Here is a 20,042-nt window from a genome sequence, read left to right as displayed (position 1 = left end):
ATAAAATATAGCATTACCAGGATATAATAGAATAAATAAAACAGTTATTTAACGTAGATTTTACATATCTATCTATCTATCTATCTATCTATCTATCTATCTATCTATCTATCTATATATCTATCTATCTATCTATCTATCTCTCAAATTGTATGGAATATAACATTATTAGGATAGAAGAGAGGAGAAGAGAATTGTTTAACAGGTGATTTATTGAAAATAAGTGAAGTCTGCATACACGTTGCATTCATTTGTCATTGAATCTTAAAGTGGCTACAGTAACACATATTTGGTCAGTCCAACAATTGTAAACCTTTAGTGTGAAACCACTAACAGCCCTTAAACACTACATTACAACTGACCAGTATGTGAACCTCAAGTATACAAAAACAGTGTTGTTACAAAAGAATAGAAGATACAAAAAGTGATCTACTTAAGAGAATTGTGTAAACTCCAAAATGTCTCTCTCTCATATAATATATATAAAATAAAAAAAAACCATGACAATCCGCCCTTTCTCTTTCTGATTAATCTTTCAATTCTCTGAGACGAAATATACAAAACAAAAAAATGGGGGAAACACACACCTGTCATCACAACAGTGACAGGAATGAATAACATTTATTTATTGTAGATGAAGCATTTACAGCCTGGGGAAAAACTGTACTGATAAAAAGGCAGCCGGGTCTCTTCTAGTCCTCGTCCATCAGGACAGGGACTGTGATGGAAGACAGGGAAGATACAAGAACTTCACTTTTGTAAAGCAGGCATCACTGAGTCATCCAGCAGGTGTCGCTATAGTGTGAACTAAAGTGAGTACAGCCAAACATCAGCTCCTTTTCCCTCTTAAGCCTGTTGTTCTAAATGAAATCAGGCTAGACCATGGTGGTGTGGGGTCTCTGGGTTCTGTGGCCCACACGGTTCTTAAAGAGACGTGAGGAAGTCTTTCAGGCCGCCTTTCTTACTCTTCTGGCTGTCGTCGAGCATCAGAAGTTTCTTAAGACGTGAGAAAGCAGATTTTTTCCCACTGCCTGACTTTGAGGAGCTGGAAGCTTCAGATGGTCGAGCCCTGCAGATTAGAAATTAGAAATCAAATTATTAATCTGCTCCCTAAGGCACTTATCATACATTTTGTGTTTTACATATTTGACTGAAGCTGGCAGTATGGAGAATGCACCTATAGATGAATGCATAAGTTTGTACGCCCTACAGGATGATTTATACCATGCAGAAATTTAGTGTTTTCGGTTTCCTGAACGTTCCTTCTACCTCAATTGTCAACAAAACAGTGAAATAGTGTATGTTACCATGTTAATAATAAATATATATATATAATATCATATATGATATTCAAATACATTTTCGTCTTTGTATCTTCATCTCCAAATGTTATATTAATATTAAAATAAAAATCTTAATATGAATTACATTAATAAAAATATCTTTTGGGATTTTCCCCAAATTGGTAAACTGCCATTTCCCACCCAGCAGCCAGTTCTCCCCTATCATTTGCCAAAAAGTGAAGGGAGGAAGTGAAGGTTACCACTTGCTTCCTCTAAAGCATGTGAAGCCTATTGCTCATGCTAGAACACTTAAAACAAAGTGTGTATCTGTCCTCTTTTGCCTGCATGAGCTCACAGATACTCGTGATTGGCTAGTGTCGCTGTGATTGACAGGGGAGAGAGCGTATGCCCCTCCCATTCAGAAAGCATAGTCACTTCTGCTCCCATGGCAATAAGGGGATGTTCAGTGGAGATATGAATTTTATTTTATTCAAATAAACCAGCATGTGAAGTGGTTTGATTACTGGGCAGGGATCGATCCTGGTCCTAAGCCTGGATAAAAAGGGATGGTTGTGTCAGGAACGGCACCGGGCGTAAAGCCTGTGCCAAATGTGGCGACCCCGAACACGGAGCAGACGGTAGAAGAAGAAGAAACCAGTATGTGAAGTAACTTACACCGGTGTTCTGCTTGGCGTTTTGTCATGGAAGTTGGGCTTAGGTGTCGACTTGTTAGCAGACTGAGGAGTCCTACATTTTGACATGCTCACTGGGGTGTTCTTTGGACAAGTCCCCAGAAATTCCCTGTTCATCCCAACTTGCCTGGATGTCTTATTACAAATGTGACGGGTTGCCATCTTGGAGAAAAAAAAAAACATAAAAATAACTCAAAGACAAATCATATAATCAGATAACAGTGAAAAATTGGAGTACAGCAGAACGTACACATACACATGCATTAATACATACACAGCAGGATTAACTGCAACAACATGAATTCTTTGCTGAAAGGAAATTTTTCGTTGGTTGTATGTTTGAAGCTGAGGAAGAGAAGGGGGAAAAGTGTAGGAGTGTGTGTGCGGTCCTGGTTGTGATGATCAGCACTAATGAATCATATGTGTGGAGTGACGGCGACACTGAAATCGCTGATTATTATTGTGTGAGTCATTACAGTCGGGTTCAACATGTGCGTCATAAAAAAAATCCTCCTGCGTAAACAACCGTGAACTGTGTGTGATGACCTGCTGGGGAACAAAGCTAGATTTGCTGTTAAATGTGATGCTTATGCCATTTTATTACATAAAATACATGCAACGTAAAATGTTCCATAGGGTACGTCTAATATTTATAAAAAAATAAATAAATAAACTTAACAGGTGCAATCAAAGCTGTAGTCTGTGTACTACATTTGTACAATTAGAAAAAGACAACACTCTAGCTACAATATGTCTGAATAGTTTACAGTGATTGGGTTTTATATAAAAAGTCACAAATTTCCAGGTGCAACAGGATGCTTCGTATAATAGAGATATGCGGTCGTGTCGGATAACAAAAAATAAAATCCTCTCAGTTGATCCTAATCACAAAAAACCCTAAAAATCCCATCGGTTCACCACTTATTCCTGAACAATTTTGGAAATAAAGTTTAAAATCACCATCACCTCCTGTAACAGCTCTGTGCTCAGACTCCTGTAGATTTAAAAAAATCTCTCTCTAGATAGTGTGACAATATGGCTTGAAATACAGTAACGTGAACAGAGGAACTTCTATAGTGTCATGATTTATTACATTACTGATGCAACAAAATATTTCCAACACCTACAGAAAACCCACAGATTTGTGAGAATGCTTAAAGAACATGACAAATGAATTGTGTTTTGTCAAAGCGCTTACTTCCTTGACAGCATTATTCATATATAACGTCAATAACAATTGATGTGTTCGGCTGTCCTACTAACACACATAACTCATAAACCAAACACACACCAAAGCCCGGACTTAACAGCCTGCCACTTTCTCACCCACTCACATCTACAGAGACAAAGAAAGCTGTTCTGTGCAGCGTGAACCATTTACGTATATCCAACAGTAGTTTTCATCCCTGGCAGAGCAAAGCTTTGTTTTACAAGAGTTTAAACTCACCGACACAAAGTTAGCCATGTTTGCTGATGGGAACAGGTGGTGGAGCTGAAGAGTGATACAGGATTGTCTGAGAGTTTACACCGCTGCACATTACTATTAAACACAGTTGTGTGCACGTGCACATACACACACACACACACACACACACATATAGACACAACTCTAGCCAATCACCCTGAGCTAGGCGGAGACAGTTCGACTAATCCAGGGTCTATTGGTTAATACTACAACCTTATTTCTTATAAATATAAATGTTCTACAATGTAAAACACTTCTCAGGCATGAGAAATGTCTGTGATCTATGTACAAAAAAAAATCGAGCTATGATTTTGTCTAGTTGAGTGTAAAGGTTTGAAAAGCTCATGGAGTCTGAATGCAAGAAAATGTATTTATTTAACAATTTGGTGGCAATTACAAAGAATCATATAAAAGCAAAATAATTCTGGTGAAAAGACCCCAAAGCTACTCAATGTGTGTGTGTGTGTGTGTGTGTGTGTGTGTGTGTGTGTCCAGTTTGTCTTCTGATGTTTAATGAATACTTAAACATTACCATCAGGACTTGTTCTATATAATATAATCTTGTTTGACTGATTTACTTTATATATGAAACAAATAATCCAAGTAATCTGCTGTCCCTTGGTGAAATGTATAACTGGATGAAGTAACACACACACACAAAGCTACTGTTAAAAAAACATGTTTTAGTTTCCAGTTTTTAAGATTAGACCGGATTAAATTGAGTATGAACTGTATAATAATAATATATCACTGAATAGTAAATGCTTTTTTTTAAATAATAGTACTATTCATTGTTTGTAGGCAAGGATAAATAACTTAGAGCTATCAAAGACAATCCTGTCAGCACCCATTAGCCAACAATAGCACATTACCAGTGGAAACTATTCCTAAAAAGATGAGCATGAATCCATATGAGGCTATAAATGGCTCCTCAAACCTCAGCTTCTAACTATAATAAATAGCAGAAACAGAAATGCTCTCAGACTACTTTAACCATCACGATAACAATCAAGTGATAAAACAACTCCAAATACACCGTGTCCCAGCTCATAATAAACACCTCCAGCCAGCAGCAAGACACAGGAAAAGGGTAAAGTAACAAAAACCACATGTCTACAACGACTTAACTGTCTAACAATATAGTACTTAAATATATTTACACCTTTATTTGTCTCAACTTAAAAATGAGTGTTGGAGACGAGAGATCACGTAGGAGCAAAGGACAATTATGGAATATGAACCGAACTCTCTACAGAAGACATTGAATGTGCAATACGTCGGTATTATTCAAACTTAACTTTTATTGTAGTTAACATTATAATAAACTGAACTGTGTACAGGTACAATATGTTAAGTGCAATATCTCAGCCGTTTACTTCAACTAAATAGTATTTTATTGGATCACATGTTAATGTTTATATACATATAATATTTGTGCATACTTTCTTATAACCAATTTATGCATCTATCTATCCATCCATCTATCTATCCATCCATCTAACTATCCATCCATCTATTCATCTATCCCTCTATCTATCCATCCATCCATCCCTCTATCTATCCATCATCCACCCATCCATCCATCCGTCCATCCACGATGAGGCAAGATTTCATTATGATGAAAATAAAAAAAGAAATAAATGAATAGCAGTCATGTTACAGAGGGAAAAAAAGTGCAAAACTCCCTGTCCTGAAGACTGTCAGAGATATTATAAGCATTTTCTTTCATAAATAACATTTTTAATCAATTAATTATTAGCCTTGTTATGTTTCTGTTTTACATGTTAATAAGATGTTGCTATAGAAACCAAAAAGCATTTAAAACGGCACATTGATATAAACTTGTGGCAACTGTTTGGAGATTTGCCCCTTAGATGACAGATGTTATATGATGACTTAAGGATATAAAGTGTTAATCTTGTGAGAATACAGTTCTAAATATAAATGCTGATTTTTGAGGTCATTGTGTAAACACTTATCTGCACATTCCTACTTCCTATTCAAGAGTCCGGCACAGCTGAGCCGCCGCTGTCGAGTCCTTCAACAAGACTTTCATCTGTTCAGATTAATCCTACGTCACTTTGGATAAAAGCTTTTGCGGAATGAGTAAACCTCAGCACAAAAAAAAACCTGGTTTGAGGTCAGGTGACAGAGAAGCACCGGGGACGAGGCGTCTCGGGTGCACGAGCGAGGTGGAGAATTGTAACAGAAACCTCTGCAGTGGGTTAGTGAGAGAAGGCATGATCTAATAAAAACAGCTCTCAAGGACAATTTTGCTGCACATTTCACTCAGAATGCAAACAGACCGAATCAGACAAGTAGTCATGATACCATAAGCTTGTTTTCATCATTACCAGAATAATCACATTTTCTCCAGTGCTATTAAACATGCACGGATGAAATTCATGCCACTGCTGTTATTATGTCAGGAGGAATTTGTAGACGCTCTAAAGGATGCACGCATATACCAGTTAAAACCTGACAGCTCTAATGAGTCTCATTCAATCAATCAACAGCAGCTGCTTGAGCTCAGTGAGCGGCTGTGAACACGAAGAGAGGGAAGTGAAGCGAGACCAGCTGTATTTAGTTTAGCGTTGGGCAGATTACAAAGTCTGGCCTGAAACCTGAACAACGCGTTACAGATTTCTTCAGGCGGGATTTCGGACCACTTCCAACACGATGACAAGCCTCAGCAGCTCGGCGAATTGTGAGGAAACGTTTGCATGAAAACTGTGAATGGGATCGAATAGCAATGGTTTCATGAAGGAGCTTTTCAAAATGAGGTGCCAGTTTCTCTCCAGCCCGAGCCACTGGCACACTTCCTGAACACCCCCCACCTCTACCCCCCACCCCACACAAACAAACAAACCACACTAAAAATCAATCCGGTAGATCAATCTATTATAGGCCTGGACCTAAAATACCCTCACTCGACCTTGGTGCTATGGTTTCAGCTGCAGAAAGGCAAACTGACACAAGTGCCCAAGCCATTACTGAAACCTGACTGCTCTCTATGGCTCTGTGGATCGATTCCTTTTGTCCGAGCATGTGCAAAACATTCCAGTCGCCCTCGGCCTTTTGGCGGAAACAAACAGCATGTCACCCACATCAGGGTCTGGAATCAGACTGGAAAGTAAATACAGCCCCAGACATCCTATAAATCAGCTTCAACCTTTCAAGGGCAAGTCGTGACCATAATCATCCCATTATCCAGATTCAACTATTTTGAGTAGACTTAAGCAATAAACAAATGGTTTGGGGTAACGGTGGCCAATCAGAGAGCAGGTCCCCCCCCATTATGTATGGCATTTGCAAGATATTATAAGAGGTACGTGAAAAGTTTTTTGCCCCAAATATAGTCAATCGTGCAAGATATTTTTAGTATTTGATGCTCTATTGACCTACAAGGCAAATAATAAAAGTCTCATGCAAAACAATATCTGTAAATACATATCAGCACGCCTGCATTCTAAATGTGGTTTAGACATATACTTTAATGGCACACAACAAGTACATTTATATGCAGTGTCAACCTTATAGGAATAATGACAAATTCTATTCTGTATATTATGTGATATGGTCACACCAGTACACTGTTAATATCGAGCATTACCTCTGTGACCTTTAGATTTTGTACTAGTTTATAAGTGATCAATATAATTAGTACAGCTATATGTTTAACCCTTGAGTAGAAAGTACTAAATAAATAAATGTCTCCTTAGAGAAAACTTCACCGTATACAACACAATTAACACAATGTTGAACCGGTTTATGTGGACTATCCACCCTTCAGGTCCCTGTGTAAAGAATTACCCTATTATAAAAACAATATGGAAGCATATATGTGCGTTACAATAAACCCGTGATTCGTCGTGCAGCTGCACGGCACATCTGTCAGAGCCGCTGTCATGGAAAATGAAGCAACACCTTCTGAGCAATTAACAGCTATATGGTATAAATTTAAAAAAAAATACTTCAATATTCAAGGCACATGCTATTCCTTCCATGCTATTAACACACACGCACACACACACGCACACACACACACACACGCACACACACACGCACACGCACACACACACGCACACACACACGCACACACACACGCACACACACACGCACACACACACGCACACACACACGCACACACACACGCACACACACACGCACACACACACGCACACACACACGCACACACACACGCACACGCACACGCACACGCACACGCACACGCACACGCACACGCACGCACACGCACACGCACACGCACACGCACACGCACACGCACGCACACGCACACGCACACGCACACGCACACGCACACGCACACGCACACGCACACGCACACACACACGCACACACACACGCACACACACACGCACACACACACGCACACACGCACACACGCACACACACACACACACACACGCACACACACACGCACACACACACACGACTATGTGCAGCATCTAAATACTCCAGCTAAACCTTCCCCAGATACCCCAGTGTCTCAGTATAATCACACAGCACTGCAGCAGCTCTTCTACATCACTAAGAGTTATTATTAATTCTTCTGATTACAAAATCTATCATGTCTTAGTCACTACAATACACTGCCTGGCCAAAAAAAAATCTGCTGTTCGGATTTAAACAAACGAACGCAAGAGTTTGTGACAATCATTTTGCCGTGATTAATATGTTTCAGCTGGCAACAAGTTTGTCAGTCAGTCAGTAGGTCAGACAGTCAGTCAGTAAAGAAGTCAGTCAATAGTTTAGCGAACATGTCAGTAAGTCAGTCAATAATTAAACTAGTTGATCAGTAAATCTGTCCTGAAGTCATTAAATTAATCAGGAATTAAACCAACAGGTCATTTAGCAAATCATTCAGTAAATCAGGAAGTCATGCAAAATAATAACAACAAGGGATTATGGGTAAGCAAGCACACAAATGAGTGCTAGTGAAAGAAAAGGATCCCTTTGAAATATAACTTCTCTTAATAGCCTTGGGATGCAACGGAGCCCAAAGCTTTTACTCTAAATCAGATGAAGCAATATCTAAAATCTAAGTTTTTCTTGTTTGTTCATTTTTTTTTTTTGCAGGAATTTAAATGAAATAGATTTAAATGCAAACTGTACCAAGTCTTAAGAGTTCAAGTATTCAAATATAAATATCTGAAAGTGCAGCCAGGCGGCAAAGTACTGTGGATTAAACCAAAATACTCTTCCATACTTACATCGTTGTTGCATAGTAACGAGTGCAGAGCCAATTTTCCTTTCCCTGCTCTAAAAAAAGAAGCGCTGTAATATGCTAGGGTTTTTCTATTACCACAAGGTAGAAGAGCAGCCGCTTTCTGCTATCCACTGACAGTAAACACAACATGAACACAATTCCCAGATGGACTAGTAAAAAGTTTCCTGATCTTACAATTCCTAAAAATCTAGACCACTGCATATACAGGAGGAATTCAAGTTGAATATTTAATATATCTTGTGCATGAAACCTTACCAAAATGGAGGAAGCCCTTCTGAACCTCTGAAGCAGTTTGATTTCCTGTGAACTGAGCCTCTTGTGGGACTTTTCCCTCCTGAGCAGCCTCTTGATCCGCACCGAAGGTCTGGGTTTGGGCTGTAATCGCACGCGGTACTCTCCAGGCCGACGCCACTGAAAGCAGAACGGGCAAAGCGTCGTGTCTGGCAGTGCAGGGCCTGAAACCAACCACGTGCAAACAGTCATAATGTGTTTTAATATGTTAACTAAAACTGAGAAATCTTTCAAATGGAACCTCTCATTACACTCAGGTATACTAAAGTAACACCGTTAAACACAAGCTTAAATTGAATGTAATAATCTTCAATTAGCTTTTATTCTCTCTCTCGTCTGCTTTCATTTCTGAGCGCTTGCTTATAAATGTCCTCCGAGGCTGAAATACTCGGATGATGGGATGCTGTAAGACGGACATTTCTTACACATGGGATGAAGGTTTTGCCGTTTTACTAATTTTACTCATTTGAATGGCAGATGTTCACTTGTTAGATTGTTAAACCTGTCTGCATTCAGGTCTTTATATATTTTCATTTCAAATACATATATAAATTTTAATTAAAAAGAAGTACATTTTCCTGTAATTAGCCCATCATTTGATATTTACTCAGACATTTGTACACAATGTGAACGCATCAAAATGTTTTATACATTTTGTTAATATAGTTCATATTATTATAATAATTAAGAAATTGAAACATATTAAATATGCTTTATAATTAACAAATAAAAAGGCAGATTTTTGACTCTAATTTCACCCTGGATTTTATTGATAAAGAAAATGTTCCCACATGGCATTTATACATACTGTACATGCTGTAAACATGATGATTACTCTCAGTGTGTATGGAGTGCTGTCAGAATTCATTTTAGTCAGCTTGCCATTTTTTATTGACCCTCTGTGACCTTTACATTTTTTACAGCCGCTTTGAGGTCACTATTCGACACGGATTTCGGATGTGAGAGTGAATTACAATACACCGCAATACACTGCGTTTACAACTCACCATTCATCTGCTGTTTCTGCCTGAAACAGAGAAAAGACGGGAAAAGATGGGGGTTATTTCTGAGCAATCCGGCTGTGGCACTTTATATTTAGGTGAATAATTGAATGACGATAATAAATAACTCCAACATAAACAACGTTTACATGCACTTCTTTACATAGATGACCTCAATAGTGGTCAATGAATTCATATGTGGGTGTCTGTGCGTGTGTGTGGAGATGTTTAGTGTAAAACTTCTCAAACATTCCATAGCATTGATTTGTTTTGGGATTTTTAGACGGGTTTAGTAACACACACACACACACATACATACACACACATACATACACACACATACACACACACACACACATATACATACACACACATATACATACACACACATACACACACACACACACACACACACACACAATATTTGATTTTTAAAGATCACCACAGATGTGAAATCTCTTTTAAAACCAGATGTCTTAAAACATTGTTAAGCTGTTTATTACGTCTCTATTTCAAGCTGAATTTTAGACACGGGACGCTGTACTAAAAGCCTATTTAAAATTCCTCTCCTACATCTCCTTATAAGTGCACTGTCCAGGTGGTAAGAGACGTTATCAACAAAGCACTTGGAATGACGAGCGCTCTCTCGACAGATACAATCTATGGATGAGAAAGTTTGTCCGGATCGCTCGAGCCTCACAGCTAACTTTCACGTACATGAGATGAAGGAAAATCAAAAGGGAAAAGATGAATCGAGCTCAGCGACGGTCACAAACTGTGCGTACATGTTTTCCGCACACGTCACAGTGACACTGCTGCCGTCGCTGCGTGGATAAACAGAAACAAACTGGCTAAATGGTTAAAATTAGAAAGGCACGGAGTAAAACAAAAGCTGTGGTAAAGCATTTCATCAAAGCTGTCGTCTCACATGCCTGTGAAATGGTGCGTACGGTGAGACACGTACAGCCGGTGTGAGTCAAGCCAATGCCAGTCGGCTCAGTAACATGAATACACGCATAGCGCATGTAATATGCACAGCAAGACAAACACTCGAAGCATGCATGGCATTGTCACAGGACACACAGTGACATTTCACATGAGACAAGAAGCACATGAACTAAGCTAAACAAAATCGAGTCTATTCTCTCTCTCTCTCTCTCTCTCTCTCTCTCTCTCTCTCTAAGTGGCTGTTTATTACAGGAAATCCTTTGAATGGTGCACTAAAATTCATTCATTCATTCATGTTCTACCGCTTATCTGAACTACCTTGGGTCACGGGGAGCCTGTGCCTATCTCAGGCGTCATTGGGCATCAAGGCAGGATACACCCTGTACGGAGTGCCAACCCATCGCAGGGCACACACACTCATTCACTCACGCAATCACACACTAGGGACAATTTTCCAGAGATGCCAATCAACCTACCATGCATGTCTTTGGACCGGGGGAGGAAACCGGAGTACCCGGAGGAAACCCCCGGGGCACGGGGAGAACATGCAAACTCCACACACACAAGGTGGAGGCGGGAATCAAACCCCGACCCTGGAGGTGTGAGGCGAACGTGCTGACCACTAAGCCACCGTGCCCCCCGTGCACTAAAATAATCTAAAAAAAAAAAAAAAAAGTTTAAAGTGTTGATTGCTCCATAAGCTTATTATTCTTGAAAATGAGAAGAGTTTGTATTCAGGACATCTGACAGAGAGATAAACGCTGCCTGCTTTTCCTCTGCACAGTGAGGTGCAAGTGCACCACAGTAATAAATCAGGAATCCTGTATTTTAGATTATTTATACTGCCACGAGGCCTGTATTGTAACTGGGGATGGACAAGTCAGCTGATTTCATTTCTGAATTATTACTCAGTTGTTAGGGATGCAATGATACAGTGTAAGATATTCGATACAACTCTCTCAATTTAATGCATTTGGGTATTGAACAATATATTCAATAGACTGCATAATAAAGTAGACTAATTCAATGAGAGGTGTGAATCAGACACCTCCTTAAATCTAGCCAGTAGGGTTGCCAGAGTTGGACTAGCTCTGAATCAATCAATCAGAGATGTGTGTGCACCATTTCAAGGCCAAACGAATGTTACCCTTTTTCATGTTCCTGGGTTTTATTGAATAGTTCCACCTAAGATAAGTCTTAAGCCCTATTCGGACGGGACTAGTTTTACAGGGGGTCGTTAGAGAAATTTCAGTTTCACAGACGTACTTTGTGATTTTAATCCCGTCCGAATCTGCCATGTCTGTCTTTTTCTCACACGACCTGTGTAAAAATTCCAGAGCAAATTACCTACTGTTTTTCAGCAAAATCGGCGCTCCTCTGAGAAATCTAATCCCGTCTGAATGCGAATGTCTGTGATTGCCGAAAATGTTTTTTTTCCAAAACGCGTTTTCTTGTCTGTTTTGGTCAACGTGAACTACCGTATTAACCCTAGTGCACCGGTATACAAGTTTCTGCTTTCTGCACACCAATAATGGATGTTAATGTGTTTGCTACCCTGCGAAGAAATAAAAAATAAATCAACAAGAAGAGCCAAATCACGTAAATTGTTAAGACTGGCTACTATAATATCAGTTTCAGGTAAGAGTACTTTCATTTCTATAGTCAATTTTACTACTGATCGGTCATATGACCAAACGCAATCCACGCATCCTGGACATGTGGTCTTAGGAAACGCCTACATGTAAAACACAGACACTCCTACTGTACCTCCGTAATAAACACAGAGATGTTAGTCCCGTGGGGGGGGGCACGGTGGCTTAGTGGTTAGCACGTTCGCCTCACACCTCCAGGGTCGGGGTTCGATTCCCGCCTCCACCTTGTGTGTGTGGAGTTTGCATGTTCTCCCCGTGCCTCGGGGGTTTCCTCCGGGTACTCCGGTTTCCTCCCCCGGTCCAAAGACATGCATGGTAGGTTGATTGGCATCTCTGGAAAATTGTCCCTAGTGTGTGATTGCGTGAGTGAATGAGAGTGTGTGTGTGTGCCCTGCGATGGGTTGGCACTCCGTCCAGGGTGTATCCTGCCTTGATGCCCGATGACGCCTGAGATAGGCACAGGCTCCCCGTGACCCGAGGTAGTTCGGATAAGCGGTAGAAGATGAATGAATGAATGAATGTTAGTCCCGTCCGAATCCATACATGAAATGACAGACGTCGGCTGAAAAAAATTCTACCTCAAACGTCGTTTGGAAAACTAGTCCCGTCCGAATAGGGCTTTATTGTGAGGGTTTGAATTGTAGTTGTGATGGCGCTTTTTAGTAAAATCTGGCAACCCTGCACACCAGGGCACAATAGTTGTCTATCAGAGAAATGTGATGGCTGCTATGAGTCTGAATGGATCACACAAATTCTGTCATTAAAAACACTATAACACCCACGTCCTTAACCATTACAGACAGAATTTTATTTCATTTATTTATTTTTTTACCCAAATCACTTTTAAAGTCGTCATTAAAATGCTAAGTTTCAGATTTTCACTGATTGTGAATGGATTTTTTTATCAACTAGAAACTGCTCAGTAATTTTGTGTTCACAAATTTTATAATGCTATTTACACATAACATTTTATTGTTCGTGACTATATTTCTCTTGTTTATGACATTGTGCTTTCTTAAATATGTATGGAGAACGTTAAAGTTGACGTTTGTTCTCTGTCGCCCCCTAACGGTATGTTTACCTAAAGACACTCATTCTGCGTCCCAATTCGACTTCTACCCGCTTTATAATAATTAAATTCGGCATCCCAAAGGTACCCGGATGTTCTACTACTTTCCTTGCACGAGGAGTTCAAAATGCCTAATTTTCAAACAAATAAAAACAAATTAATTAAATAAAAAAACCGAAACGTAATTGTATGTCCATGTACTCGCATACTAACGCTACACACTCCAAAAGTACGTACTTTATATTCACAAAAAAAAGAGTATAAACGGTTAGTGTGTTGTATAAGTAGTCGATTTGGGACGCGTGCAGGTGAATATACACATGGACACGAAGGAATCCTGACTCTGACATCTAACGAAATATAATCTTAATACAACAATAAAAAACAATGTAAACGCTGCAATAACACATAAAAGGTCTGAATGTCGACACACAAATAATAAGCTACTCACATGAGGAAACGCGCCTGTTCTGGACAAATGTCCTTATAAAAAAACGACGCTTTAGATAAAAACACCTGGGCTTTACTGAGGACCACTTTTTCCATCGTCTTAAAACTAACAGCAAAAAAAAAAAACACTTTATCACAAAATAAAAAAACGAAGAAACAAAACCATAAAATCAGGATCGTAGCTTTCTACTGTCAGGCAGCAAATTTTACTTCCGGGTTAATTTCCGGAAGATTCTTCAAAATAAAAGTATATTTCGTAAAGTTAAATCGATGCTCATTCATACACTTTGTACGTTACAATATAGGACACACAAACATGACAGATTGTTAAAATTATATAAAATAAAGGTTATTTTCACAACCTCTGTAAATGTGTACCAGACCAATACTTTATTATATGTGACTATCGAAAACACAGGTTTTATAGAATATAGAATATAAATGAATATTTTTGGATTGATCAGATAATCAGATATGAATAAGAAGCACATTATTTAAGTTTTTTGGCCAATAGAAAAGTTGCAAAAAGTGCAAGGTTTAGGTTTTTACTTTCCACTGGATGTGATTGAGCAGTCATATATATGAAGTTCACGGTATGAATAGAGCATGTTTATTAATATAAGCTTACGTTATTCTTTACTTATTCTGAGTAACTGCATGGTCAGTGTTGTGGTGGTTCAAATTAGGCTGCTAGTTTGATTCAATTTTGGAAATTTTGGGTTTGTTTTGGAGTTTCTTTGGGTATAGCAGTATATTTATATTTAAAAACAAACACAAAATGCCTTGTTCACTTCATGTATAGACTGTGCTTATGACGTTTGCTTTTCACCTCTGAAGTTGGGGGTTGAATTCCTCCCTCAACCCTGTTTGTTAGCATGGAGTAACATGGACATCCCCAAGTCCAAAATAGACTGATTGGCATTTCTAAACTGGACGAGTGTGTGGATATTGTGTGATTGTTCCCTGTGATGGGGACACCTTGATCCCTGATAGACTCCAGATTCCCTGTGGCCCTGTGTAGGATAATCAGCTCCTTCCTCATCTTCTCCTTCTTCTTCTCCTTCTTCTTCTTCTTCTTCTTCTTCTTCTTCTTCTTCTTCTTCTTATTATTATTATTATTATTATTATTACACATAATTATTATTATTATTATTACACATAATTATTACACATAATTACCCTTGTTCAATTTTGAGCTCAGGTTAATTCTGCATTCTCTTCCCCTTTCTACATGGGTTTTCTTTAGAAACATGCCTGTATGTGGACTGGCTGCCTTCAGTTGCTCTCATGGCCAGCAATGGATTTATATCCCATGTAGAGTTGACTGCCACCTCACACCGTGTTCCATGCCCAAAGCTCCATGCTATTATTAAGCAATGATTTTTTTTTTTTTGTAAAGCTGTGTAGCTGCAGCAATAAACGGCTACATCATCCATCCATTTTATCAAACATTGACCTTCATGATTGCCTCTTAGACCTAGTTACTAGTTGGACCTTGTGATGTAATGCTGCAGTAGGCTGTATCCCACTACACTGGTGATTTCAGGGCACACCAAGGTCAAGAGGACTAGAGCTATATTGTTTGGATGAGAAATTGCAGGTAGCAGATGCAGCATGAGGACTATGGAGGTGAGTGGGGAATTTTACTCCACGCAGTAAAATGGAGTGAAGGTTAAAGTTTTATGCGCCCAGGGACAATGAAGATTGATTGCTTGGAGAATTGTGTTTTGTCCGCAATTACATGGGTTGTGAGGCTGGAAATAACTTCCTTTTCGGTTAACATCGTCAGAGAACACAGCCTATATCTCTCTCTCTATGTCATGTCTCACATACGGGCAAGAGACTGAACGCACGGACTTTTCCTCTGTATATGTGTGTGTGTGTGTGTGTGTGTGTGTGTGAGAGAGAGAGAGAGAGAGAGAGAGAGAGAAACTGGATATTTAAAGGCTTGGACCGTCACATACATTCACACACACATTCACACACACTCTCTCTCTCTCTACGGAGGAGGCAAAAGGCGCGTGCAGCAATTCGCGGTTGTTTCCGTGCCTGAGCAGATCATGAAGCAGAGACGGTATGTGGTCAGCATCAGTGCTGTTTAAGAAAGGCTTGAAGCTGAAAGAGCATCAGCATCTCAGATTAGATCAGATCAGATCTAGTAAAACCATCCTGCGGTTCACAGAGACATGAAAACACAGCGCGCTTCAAGAGGAGCAACTCCAACTTCACTTCAGGTAAATGCAGTGCACTAAAAACCAACATCTGGATTACTCCTAATAATTCTGAACCCTAATCCTGTTCTCTAATACTTATAATGATAATGTGATAATGATGATGATGATGATGACGACGACTGATGTTGATTTATTATTATTATTATTATTATTATTATTATTATTATTATTATTATTATTATTATTATTAATGATAATAATTGATATATAGTACTAAACTCTACATTTCCTTGCTGCAATGATGATATAACCATCAGTATGTATCTTTCACCTAAAAATGTAAAATATGCTGCATACTTATGTATTTATACTGTATACTTATAGTATACTTATACTAAGTATCGTCTACCTTTAAAATGATTTAAGTAACTCTCAAACATTCTGCACTATTCAGGGAGCCCTTTATCTGTGAAATAAATTCCATTGAGCTCAGTGCAGATTTTTTTCATTTGTATTATTTAGATGTGTACAGTAATATTTTGACTAGTCATTGGAGTTATACACCTTTCAATTAATAAACTTTCCACACACAGAACACAATAGGTATATTTTAACTTTATTTATAAAGGTGTTGTATTCAAGGTTTCAAAGGTTTGGATTAAACCTATTCATTATAAATTATTCTATTGAATAAAGCCGAGCTAATATAATACATTTGTTCATAGTATATTTTTAATCAGTGTAGTATAATACTACTACTGCTAATAATAATAATAATAATAATAATAATAATAATTGCAGATCCCTTGGCTATGCTTCTCAGTCCTTTGGGAGGTCTACAGTATGACCCTGATTTAAAACCCCTAATCAGCTTTGAGAGTAAAACTTTTCTAAAGTGACCCACTGCATATATACTGTTTATATATATGTATATGTATATATGTATATTTGTAATCAAAAGATATATACATAGAAAAGGTATACCCGTGAACACACCTCACCCCATCTACAATAGAAAGTATGGTTTAATATCTTGTTTTGTGTATATTCAGTTTAATTAGTACATTTTACTTTTAATCTACTGTTTGTCCCAACTCGATGGTAATAGAAGCATGTTGCAAGATAAGTACTCATCTACAGGCTATTTCTCTTACTTTTATCTTTAAAAATGAATCCATATATATAAGCTCTCTCATATTAGTCTCCTTTATCCTTTACCCACCTACAGTCCTATATTATAAGATAAATCAGCATGAAGTGTTCCAGATAGAACCTCTCTAAACAGCTAGAACCAGAAACAATCCAAAGAACCCCTAAGGAACCTCCTTTTTTTAAATGGCATGCTGTGAAATAGGGCTTTGCTATCTAATAGTTTGCAGACTGAGCTTTTATTTCATTCCCTGTAGTGTCTTTTCCCCACAGGGTTTCAGTTCAAAATGCTTTCTGCACAGCTCCATTCATTTTTTTCTGATTTGAAGTGTTAGTGTTTTGACAGTCCTTTAGAGTCCCTACCTTGCATTAGCCAAAATCAGTGTTTCTGTCCTTGATAAGAAACATATAACAGAAATTCTAAACCAATTTGTAAAAAATGAGCCAATCAGTCCTGTCATGTTACTGTGATCCATGTAAATGTCAAGGAGTTCACCACTTTATGAAACAGAACGTGACGAACAGTGCAGACTTTATCTAGTCCACTTGATTTTCCTCAGTGTATGACGAAATAGGTCAGAGTTCCCTTCCCTAAACACATGTAACCTACTTTAAATACCTAATAATTAGCAGATGAAGTAAGCAATCTGAAAAGGCTTTACATTCTGCACTATAGGTTTCTCACGAAGTGAATTTGAGAACCCCTGTGATAAGTAAAACCCTTAATGGTTTAATATAGTAAAGCTAAAAACGTACACAAATAGCCCTTGAAAAATCCTTGAAGTGTATATATAGCTCATCTTACAACTTATTCTTGACAAAGAGAACTGAAGACACAAACTGAAATTAAATATGCTGTTTTTTTATTCAGTGTAAATAGTGCTCTCAGATTCAGATCCTTGTCCTCTCAGATCACCTTTCAGAGACACGCAATGACATTCAAGTGTCTTTGGTAGTTACGCACAGGCAAGGCTTGATGAGAAATAGAGAAATTATGAAATAAAGGGACACTTTGGTTGTGAATAAACCTGATTTTGGAGAGGAAAAAAAAGTACACTTTGAAGTATTTCTAAAGAGCAGATTAATTTATGTCATTTCTTAAATTGTAGCTGAAGAAATTTATGCCACTTACACTGAAGTTAGTGTAACTACATCCCTCTACAGACACTACGGCTTATGTCCTCCCCATTTTCTGTTTTATACCTCATGATTAAAATATGCTTTAGATGCAAGATTTAGGCCCAGTCAGAGCTTTGCTTTTCATATGGACTGGAAGTCATAAGGAATTCCAAGTTTAAATCATTAAATCATTCATTTAAACCTATTTAAGCTTTTTTTCTCTTCTCTCTTTTTTTTTACAATCTTGACATTTTCCATTTTATAGTGCATCCGCTTGTGTCAGCTTAGTGAGCTTCTCTTATGAAATTACATCCGATTAGTGCTGATCAAACAGGAATCAGGAAAGTTACTCAAATATGGCAGATGCTGAGCACTCAGATTTTCCTTCTGAATAAAGCACATAAAGTGCATAGAACTCCTACGCTTACAGTCTGATTCCACTCCTGGCACTAAATATGCGGATTGGCTGCTGCTGGTACAGAGGAAGGATGTTGTCTGGGCTGAGGATTGTGGACAGTGGGGTACCAGTAGGCTAATGGAACAGTGTGCAGCATTGTTCTGGTGGCAGGCAGAGCTATGTCTCTATTTGTGGTGGGTCTGGAGAACAAAGAGGACACAGTACAAAGCAGCCTCATACCGACCTCCACATCACAGCCCACATGTTCCGCCCCAGCTTTAAGGTGGGAAAGACTTACGGAAGTGTTCATTGTGGCTACTTCTGTTGGCATTGGTGCCTCTTGTGTCTTTGTAGTATGTACAATGGGCATTTGTTATAATCAGTCAGTCAAGGAGTGAGGTTTTTACTGAAAGCAGAGTCCCAGTCACGTACCTCCCGTAATCCTGATTGTCTAACGGCTACTTACTGTATTACCTTGCATCAATACTGTAATTACAAGTCTCATTAATTGCCTGCAGCCCAAGCAGAAAGGCACAATGAGAGCTCATTTATCTATTTTGCTGTCAAACTGATAATTAAAAGCTTTTCAGATAAGGAACAGGATAAGTGCATTAAAGGGTTTCATAATTTTCTTTTAAACAAAACTAATGTGAGCTGAAATACGACTTCTATTATAGACGTTCCTCTTCCTTCTCGTTTGAATTCTTCTTGGTCTCATATTGTTTAAACCTAAAACAGATTAGCTTATCTAGTTTTGGAATAGTGTTGTTGACTTGCGATTTATTGTCACTTGCAAAAATCGGCAACAAATGCAAAAATCAGATGTAAAACGTACCCCCTTCTGTCCGACAATGTCAAAGCTGTACAGAACAGCACATCCATATCCACTGCTCTCTAATTTCCCTGCTATCTGATTGAGCCCAGGCCGGATTTCGCCGTTTTGTCAGCGTGCAAGTTATCAACATCGACTCCTCTTTCTGTTCACCTCAATGTCCTTGGGCTGCCTGGTGTCGCATCGTGCTTGGTCCTGGAGCCTTGGAAGTAGTTTGAACCCATTAACACTCAAGGAGCTTTGAGTTCTCACTGATGATGTCTTTTAGC

The 20,042-nt window shown here is 38.7% G+C and overlaps 1 protein-coding gene across 2 annotated transcripts; it reads right to left on the bottom strand.

Annotated features, from left to right (window-relative positions):
* Window positions 1-193: 193 nt before the first annotated feature.
* Window positions 194-14,306, bottom strand: c21h18orf21 (chromosome 21 C18orf21 homolog). Of its 2 annotated transcripts, none has more exons than XM_060857273.1 (5): window positions 14,104-14,306; window positions 9,990-10,009; window positions 8,947-9,146; window positions 1,959-2,137; window positions 194-1,069 (listed from the first exon to the last, which is right to left on the bottom strand). In XM_060857273.1, exons 1-5 carry the CDS (start codon window positions 14,196-14,198, stop codon window positions 925-927), a joined length of 639 nt encoding a protein of 212 aa, XP_060713256.1. In that variant the 5' UTR covers window positions 14,199-14,306; the 3' UTR covers window positions 194-924. The 2 variants fall into 2 exon arrangements, with proteins under 2 accessions (XP_060713256.1, XP_060713257.1); XM_060857274.1 differs by having other exon boundaries at window positions 9,990-10,005; window positions 14,104-14,219.
* Between the last annotated feature and the right edge of the window lie 5,736 nt (window positions 14,307-20,042).

This window comes from Tachysurus vachellii, chromosome 21 (genome assembly GCF_030014155.1).
Source record: "Tachysurus vachellii isolate PV-2020 chromosome 21, HZAU_Pvac_v1, whole genome shotgun sequence".
NCBI classification, from domain to species: Eukaryota; Metazoa; Chordata; class Actinopteri; order Siluriformes; family Bagridae; genus Tachysurus; species Tachysurus vachellii.
The sequence above is the reverse complement of the archived record's forward strand: the minus strand, read 5'-3'. Positions and strand labels throughout refer to the sequence as shown.